Below are 9,029 nucleotides of genomic sequence, written 5' to 3' on the forward strand. Positions count from 1 at the left end.
GGGCAGGAAGGGGCTCTGGGGCCCACAGCCCGTAGCTGTTCACTAAATGTGCCAATTCTGGAGGTGCCTCCTGGGCCTTCCCTAATGGGGCGTGGGTACCAAGAAACCTGTCCTGCACCTTCTTTACGGCCTCCGGGACCCAGGACCTCCTGCCTGTCCATCAGCCGCCACTGCTCCCCAGAGCCCTCCACCTCCAAGGTCTAGCCACCTGCTCGGTGCTCCCGCAGGCTCATTCCGCTCAGCAGCTTCCCCCAAACAGTCTCCTCCCCACCTGGTAACCACGGGTCTCCGCACCCTAACCTGTCTGTCCCCCCAGGGAAACATGTCCCCCCTCCTTTGCTCTGCCCCCTGGAGACCACGCATATCAATTCCTCTCTTCCCCTACAGAGGGCGCGTCTTTTTCTCCGCCGCGTACTGCTCCACGGTGGCCCGACTAGTGTCGGCTACATTCCTGGGTGGGCGTTTTCAGGATCAACAGTGTCCTTTGTAACCTGCCCTCCACCTGCTTCCTGCAGCCAGCGGCACAGGTGCCCATGTGCCCGCAAATTGCCGCCCGTGAGCTGGGAGGTGACCGGTCTTAGGGGTCTGATTTGTAGCAGCCGGAGTGAGGGGAGGTTGAGTTCTTAAAGAACAGACACCTTCTGACCACCAGACCCTGCCTGGGAGTCTCTATCCCCTGGTCAGGGTCGGTCCCTCCAGGGTTCCCAGGAGCCTCCACGCAGCCACCCCTCCCCCGCTCTGCCCTCCTTCAACCCGTCCCCTCCAGTGCCCTCACCCTGAGCGTTGGAGAGAGGGGACGAAATGGGGAGAAGGTTGCTGTACGGGCGATGGAGGCGCGCAGGCAGGGGAGGGAGTAGCGAGCGGCTGCAGAGAGGCGGGAAGGCGGGGACGCGTGTGTGTGTGTGTGGGGGGGCGCTAGGTTATAAACGCTCGGCGTCTGCGGCAGGAGCAGAGGCGCAGCTGAGCCCAGCGGAGCCGCCCTCCAGGCCCGGTGGACCCCAGCCGAGAACCTTCTCGGGCTCCGCGGGCGCATCCCCGGCCAGGAGGAGGATCTCCGCACTGATCCCGGGGCACAATCCCGGAGGGCGGCCGGAAGGAAGAGGGGCGGCGAAGCCACGCGCGCCGTAGCCATGTCCGGACCCAATGCGTCCTGGTGGGCGCTGACCAACGCAACGGGCTGCCCCGGCTGCGGCGCCAACGCCTCGGACGGAATGGCGCCCGCGCGGTGGCCCGTGGACACCTGGCTGGTGCCGCTCCTCTTCGCAGCGTTGATGCTGCTTGGCCTGACAGGGAACTCGCTTGTCATCTTCGTCATCTGCCGCCACAAGCAGATGCGCACGGTGACCAACTTCTACATCGGTGAGCGCGCGGGCGCTGCGCGGCGCCCGCCTGCCAGTCCCAGGCGCGCCCCCTAGCGGGCCGTGGGGATCCTCCCAGATAGAGGGGGTCTCTCCCCTGCAGGTGTCCCGTCCTTTCCCTACTGTCCCTGTACCTTAGACTAGAAGTCGCAAACTCTGGCATTAGCGGCTTCCATGCGGACTGGAGTAGTTCAAAGGGAGCGTGAGAGTGTGGCGCACGGAGGGCTCGCCCCCGCCGCTGGAGGAAGATGTTCCATTGAAATGCGCTTCCTTTCACGCGGTGTCTGATGAAGAGACGCAGTCGGGGAGGGACGGGTGGGCCCGCGGGCCCCCAGTTTGCGACGTCTGCCCCAGGGTCTCGCTTTGCACATTTGGGCGGCGGGGCGGCCTACCCGCGCAGGTGAGTGCTCCGTTGGTGCTCTCCATGCCACGGTGGCCGTTGGGCTGGCACCACGACCTCTAATTTGCAGGTGAGGAAACTGAGAGTCAGAGGGGCGGGGCCCGCTCAGGCTCCCCCAGCCCAGGCAGGGGTGAACAGGGCCCACTGAAGCTTGAGTGGCTGAGGGCCCCGCGGGATGAAGGGGTGTCTGAAATGTTAAAGGGGAGAACCAAGGCTGTAGGGGGCCTTCTGGATGACAAAGGCCAGGGCGAGGGATCCGGGCCAGGAGCGCTGGGTGGCTGAGGCCTCTACGCCCCACGGCCAGCGCCCTCGCGTCCCCGCCTGCAGCCAACCTGGCGGCCACGGACGTGACCTTCCTGCTGTGCTGTGTGCCCTTCACCGCCCTGCTCTACCCGCTGCCCTCCTGGGTGCTGGGCGACTTCATGTGCAAGTTCGTCAACTACATTCAGCAGGTGGGTGGCGGGCTGGGGGGGGCGGAGTCTGGATGTGGCCGGCTGGACCGCTGGGTTGGGGGGGCGGGGACAGGGTGGAGCGTGGGCACCGGGAGGGCGATCCGGGTTCTTGCCCACCCTTCCTGGGGTCCTAGGATGGCTCTGCCTCTCCCTGTCTCAGTTTCAGGGTCTCAAGCGAACCCCAAATGGTCCCCTCTAACCCTCGCCATTCTGAGCTCCACTCCTGGCCCGCGGAGGCTCTCCCAGGACACGTCCAGTGTGTGCCTGAGTGGCTGGACATGCGGGGAGACCCGCGGGGGTCGGGGCGCAGACAGAGCAGGCCCCAGACCCGGAGAGGGTGGGGCACGCGCCCAGCTCCCGGCCCTTCCAGGTGTCTGTGCAGGCTACGTGCGCCACCCTGACCGCCATGAGCGTGGACCGCTGGTACGTGACTGTGTTCCCGCTGCGCGCCCTACGCCGCCGGACGCCCCGCCGGGCCTTGGCCGTCAGCCTGGGCATCTGGCTGGGTGAGTGGGAGACGAGTCTTCGTGCCCCGGGCGCCCTCCCACTCACTGCCCCTCTCTGGGAAATGGGCGCAATTGAGCTCCCTGCGCAGAAGCACTGAGGGCGCGGACTGGGGAGGCACCGAGGAGACCTGGGCCCTGGCTCTTCGCGCCCCCGGTCCCCGGCCAGCATCTCAGCCGCGCCTATGCTGCAGGCTCCGCGGCCCTGTCTGCGCCTGTGCTCGCCCTGCACCGCCTCACCCCGGGGCCGCGCACCTATTGCAGCGAGGTCTTCCCCAGCCGCGCCCTGGAGCGCGCCTTCGCTCTCTACAACCTGCTGGCGCTCTACCTGCTGCCGCTGGTCGCCACCTGTGCCTGCTACGGGGCCATGCTGCGCCACCTGAGCCGCGCAGCTGTGCGCCCCCCGCCCGCAGACGGCGCCCTGCAGGTGCGCCGCTGGGTGGGCGGGGGCCGCAGCCGGGCTGGGGTGGGGTGAGGCACAGTGGGGGTCTGAATGGGGGGCACAGCCTGTCCTCCCCCCCCCCACCCCAGGGGCAGCGACTGGCGGAGCGAGCCTGCGCTGTGCGAACCAAGGTGTCGCGGCTGGTGGCGGCCGTGGTCCTGCTCTTCGCCGCCTGCTGGGGCCCCATCCAGCTGTTCCTGGTGCTGCAGGCGCTGGGCCCGGCGGGCTCCTGGCACCCACGCAGCCACGCGGCCTACGCGCTCAAGACCTGGGCGCACTGCATGTCCTACAGCAACTCGGCGCTGAACCCGCTGCTCTACGCGTTCATGGGCTCGCACTTCCGCCGGGCCTTCCGCCGCGTCTGCCCCTGCGCTCCCCGGCCACCTGGGCCCTCGCGCCCCGCCGTCCCCCGCGCGGAGCTGCACCCCCTGGCTGCTCTCCCAGGCCTCAGGATGCGGCAGCCGGGGAGCAGTGGGAGCGGGCCGCGCAGGCTGTGCATCCTGGGGGAACTCGCTGCCCCTCTCTGAGGACGGAGGTGGCCCCTCGGGAACGGGCGCTGCTATTATTCTGTTATTAACATCTTCGGTTTGGTCCAAAATAATCCCATGGGACACGTTTTGTCCTCTTGTAACGTTTGGTACGAGCTGGCTGTGATGTTTGCTGTTCTTGCTATTGTGATGATTATTTCTGCCTTTCCTAAAATCGAAGGTGCTTGATGCTGGCACCTTGTGGAACTTTCCAGGAAGCATCGGTAGACGTTTTACACACTGCCTTCAGGTTGACTGTATGAGTGTAGGCTTCGTCCCATTGTCAGCGACATTAAAACGTGAACACGTTGTGTATCTTAAAATCGACTGACACAAGGTGACATTGCTGCTGCCTGGTGAATCCCCACCCTAGTGTCACTAAGGAAAACCTCCCGGGGCACAGTGCACAGGCTGCCGGCAAGAAGGACCGATCGGTGACAAACCACCCCAACACTGAGGGGCTTAGAACGGCATCATTTGTCGTCTCTCAGGATTCTGTGGGGTGATGTGGCTCAGCCACCCAGTGCCGTGATCGTGCGGTGTTGGCTGGACCAGGAAGGCGGGCAAGGGCTTCGCTCCTGTGGCCTTGGGCTCCCTTCCTGCATGGCGCCCGGGAAGGTCGGATGTTTCTGGCCAGAAACTTCGGAGAAGAGGCAGAAATTGCACGCCTTCTGAGTCCTGGTCTCAGAAGTCCCAGAATGTCACTTTTCCACACCCAGCTGTGACAGTCTCACCCAGAGTCCCGGTGGGGGGAAGGGACCCCATCTTCTGGTGGGTGGGGCTGCACATCCCTACCCGAGGGTGAGAAACCAGACCAACCGTGGTCCAGCCCACACCCGGACTGCGACCCAGTGTGAAAAAGTGGCGGGCACACAGTGGGTACGAGCAACGCGGTGCGCACAGTGGGGCAGCCCCAGAGGTTCGTTCATGGTGTGTGATTTAACATCCTCGAGGTGGCAAAGTCATCGAATGGAGGACAGATTAGTGGCCGCCGGGGCGAGGGATGATGGCGAGCGGGGAAAGGTGAGTGGGGACATGCAGGACCCATGTGACGGAACAGGTCTGTCCCTGGACTGCGGCAGTGAATACGCAAAGTGACACAGGCGATAAAATTGTAGAGAACAAACACACACACACACTGGTCCAAGTAAAATGGGGAAACCAAATAGGACGGGAAGGTTGCATTACTATCAATATCCTGATTGCAATACTGTGCTGCGGTTTTGCAAACTGTTACTCGGGGAAGCCTGGTGAGGGTGTGAGGGAGCTCGCTGCATTGAAATCTACGATCGGCCTGAAACAAAAAGCAAAAAAAAAAAAAAAAAAAAAAATGAAGTTAAAGGGTTGAAAGAGACATCCGGGAAGAAGAATTCTTTCAAAACTGCAGATGTGGGGTGTGCCCTTTCTGTTTACCTTCACATCCATCCAGCTGGACACTGTTTACAGAGCCCTTTCTGTGTGCTGGGGGCTGGGGCCACAGCAGTGATGAGGCAGCCCCACCCATAGGGAGCCCCTGTCTGTGGGCGGCCGGGCCAGTCAGCGGAAAGCTAGAGAGAGACAGGCAACGTGACGGCAGTGAAAAGGGTGATGAGGGAAACGTGTGTCTGTTGTGAATGACTGGAAACTTGACCTTGGCTGGGTGAGCCCAGGAAAGCTTCCTGGAGGAGGTGAGTCTGGGAAGTGTGAATTGAGCTCAGAGGAGGCAGAAGAGCACACCAGATGAGGGGCGCGGTCGATGCAAAGGCCCTGAGGCAGGATACATCTGGTGGATTTGAGAAATTGCTAAGAGGAAGGTGGGGCCAGAGTGGGTGAATGAGGGGACCCCACCTCGCCCCCTTCCAACAGAGAATAATGTAGTCTCAGAACTACTGTGTGAGGGATGCATTGCTATGGGCCCATTCTCCAGAGGGAGAAACTGAGGCACGGGAGGCCAGTGCAGTTGTGGGAGGGGACACATTCTGACCTGGTTAGCTCTTTGGTGGGGTGGGGGCTCTTCAGGGCTGGAGGCTGGGTTCCTGTAAGGGGTGGGGGCAAGTCTCCCCACTCCTCTGGGCTTGAGATTACCTGAGACAGCGGGTATGCAATGTGGGGGAGGCCCCAAAAAGATAGCAATGCTGTATGCCTTAGGGGTGGGGGTGGGGAATGCACACGACCCCCCACCACTCAGGCAAGACCAGGCATAGGCCAGAACAGTCCATCTAGAAGGGGGTGGCGATGGGCCTCAGGGCCACGATGTGGGTGGGGTTAAGCCCCAGGGGTCTGCGTGGGTTTCATTTCAGTTAAACAATGAAAAATTTTTTTAGTATATCTCGTGCAATATTTGTGATATACATATAATTATTCTTTGTTCATCTGAATTGTTCAAATTTAACTGCGATTCCTGTGTTTTGTCTAGCAACTCCACGGTGGAGCATTCAGAAGGCACCACAGAGGATAAAAAAACGCCTCCGTGAACCTCAGTTTCCCCGTCTGACCCGCAAACTCCTTTTCAGGTGAGGGCGCCAGCCTAGCGGCCTCCGGCGGAGGTCACAGCGCGACGTCGCTGGTCTCGCTCCCCAGGCTGCAGCCCCGTAGGTCCCCGGCAGGTGGCGCGCGCACCCCGCAGAAATCCCTCGCCTCCCTGGTTCCGCCCCACAAAGGAGCCCGTAGCGCCTAGGGGGTGTCGCTCACGTGTACCCCGACCTGGATCCCCCGCTGAACGTTTCCCCGCTGCGAAATGAGTCAAGCGGAACCGCACTATTCATTTCCCGGGTCTTAGGCAGTTTTGTCTCGTGGGCACCTTCTATGAAAAAATTGTTTAAAAAGTGTATTTTACACCTGCGTTGGCATAGGGACGAATATAACTTAGCTGGGATTCACTATCACGTATTACATTCGCCTTTTTCTTATTTTAAGGGAAATAAAGTTACACGTTTGTGGGCCCCCGTTCACAGGGACAAGGCAACCCGAGGCCAGGTGTGACTGAGGACAGGTCAGGGGTGGGGCTTTCCTCACCTGGGGCCCTGCACCACCCTCCAGGCATTTTTTCTTTTTGAGATGGAGACGGTGATTAGTTCGATTTGCCTTCCACCTCCGCAAAGACAGACGCCAAAAATCCCGTGGGGTGAGGGAGGAAGTTGGGGAACACAAAAATCCACTCATTCAACCGAGTATTGAGCACCTACTACGTGCCAGGCACAGCCTCAGGGCTGCAGGCAGGTGGCCGGCCAGGCTTAGTAGGTTCAATCAGCACGGCTATTGTGAACAGAAGCTCCGGAAGATAAAACAGGGTGGTGTGGGGGTGGTTGCTGGGCTAGATGAGGACTCGGCTGGGTTTTTTTGGAGGGAGCTGTCCAAAACCCACAGGGGCCCCACGAGATGGTCTAGCCCGGAGTTGCTGCGCCCCATTCCCAGCCTGAGAGACAGAGCCAGAGAGGGGTCTGCACTAACGTAAGGCCACACCGCCAGGACCCAGGGGACCCTGGGTGTGCCTCCGGCCTCGGCCTCGAGCAGAGACAGGGACTGCGGGTCACTTCCCAGCCCCCTCCCTCGACTAAAACTAGGACCTCCCACTGGAGGCCACTGGGAGTCCTGCAAGGCCTCACCCTCCTGAGCAGCCGCTTCCAGCTACTTAGCCGTCCCCTCCTGCTCTCAGGGGACCCCACCCTGCCCCCATCCCTTATAACAGGAAAACATAGTCCTCAAGCCTACTGTGCGAGGCATGCATCAACACTGACCCATTCCACGGAGGGGGAAATCGAGGCCCAGGGAGGCCCAGGCACCTGCCCGGGGTGCAGTCTGATCTGTTTGGCTCTTTGGGGGTGGGGAGCAGGCTTCCCTGCCCTTTGGAGACTGAGCTGGGCCTGGCTCTAAATGGGGGGTTTCTACCCATTCTCATCGGGGTCTCTAAACTCCCCACTCCAGACAGCTGCCTGGGCCCCGCCCTGGGGGTGGGCGGGGGCTGGGTGTTTAACTGCCTAAAGGTAGAGGCCTCCTGCCACCTGCTGCCATTAAGCTCTTCAGGCCGCCCTGGGGCCAGAGGCTGGGTTCCCACAAGGGGAGGGCAAGACTCGGGCCCTGGGGTGGGGGAACAGCTCCCTCAACCCGCCCACTGGGCTTGGGACTGCCCAGGACAGCGGGTCTGCAATCGAGGGGGCGATAAGGGGGGAGGACCCAGAAGATGGCAATGCTATGTGCACACGACCCCTTCCCCCGCCCCACAACACTCAAGACCAAGGGTCTGGAACCTCGAGAAGTGAAGGCCTCTAGGTGGCCCCCGCCTTCCCCCCACGCTTCTACTTGGCTCCCATCTGGGCTGAAACCGGACCCGCTCAGGGGTCGCCTCTGGGGTTCAGACCTGGCTGAGCCCACACCCCTACCCGACCTTCCCCCCAGCCAACTCTGTGCCTCAGTTTCTGGCTCTTCTAAATGGAGACATTTATCGTCTCCACCACACAGGCTAGGGAGGGATGAACCCTGCCGTGGGCACATGGCAAGGAAGCCGAGCGCTCAGAATATGTAAATTGCGAAATTATTACTGAGAAGACAATCTCGTGTCTCCTCCTAGTTGGGTGTCTTGCCAGGATCCCAAGAAGCGGTGACCGTCCGGGGTAGGGGTCGTCTCGATTTCGCGACGAGTCCCCCCGGGGACCCGGCACGCGCACCTCCACCCCGCGCCTTTGTCGGAGCCGCGTGCCGCGACCAGCAGCCGCTGGGTCTCTGAGACCCCTCCCCACCGAGCGGTGGCCCCTCGCTGGGCCCTGGCTCCTCCCTCCGGCCCCGCCCACTCTCATTTCTGGTCACTGTGGCTCATTTCCTCCTCAGGTCTCTAATCCCCATTTTACAGACCTGGAAACCGAGGCTCGGATCCGGAGGGTGAAGTCACTCGCGCTGGGTCGCTCAGTCTAAGGGACAAGGGTGAAACTCTGAGCCTGGTAGGTCCATCCTAGGTGCTCAGTAAGATGGGGAGGGGGTCCAGGATCGGCTCGGGTAGCCCCCAGCCTCTCGGGCGGAGGCTCGATCTCCTCCCCCTCCCCCTGGGGCGATCCCGCCCCCGCCCGCGTTCTCTGAGTGCTGTGCGCTCTGGACAGCGGCGCGCACTTTGCCCACCGTCCCTAGGCAGAGGGCGGGGCTTCCCGCGTTGCTGTTCCCCTTCCCTTTTATTATTTATTATCACTTAAAGGGGCCGCGACCAGAAAAATTTCCGTCCACTCTTCCCCCCCTAACATCCCCTGGGCTGGTCGTGTGTCGTCGGACCAAGCGCGGGGGGCGAGGGGGCGTCCGGGAAGGGGGAGGGGGCCTCGTGAGACCCCTCCCCGCGTCCCGGGCCGCGGCGCTGAATCACTGGCGAGGTATTTGCATCTGAGAG

General features: G+C 62.0%; 1 protein-coding gene across 1 annotated transcript; it reads left to right on the forward strand.

Moving 5' to 3' along the window:
- Positions 1 to 932: 932 nt before the first annotated feature.
- KISS1R (KISS1 receptor) lies at positions 933 to 4,041 on the forward strand (the record flags this gene model as incomplete). Its single annotated transcript, XM_039838994.1, has 5 exons — positions 933 to 1,359; positions 2,086 to 2,210; positions 2,581 to 2,716; positions 2,908 to 3,140; positions 3,245 to 4,041. Coding segments are annotated over 5 exons (1,359 nt in total), but the record flags the coding sequence as incomplete, so codon positions are not given.
- Between the last annotated feature and the right edge of the window lie 4,988 nt (positions 4,042 to 9,029).

Source organism: Pteropus medius, unplaced genomic scaffold (assembly GCF_902729225.1).
Source record: "Pteropus medius unplaced genomic scaffold, Ma_sr-lr_union100, whole genome shotgun sequence".
NCBI lineage: Eukaryota > Metazoa > Chordata > Mammalia > Chiroptera > Pteropodidae > Pteropus > Pteropus medius.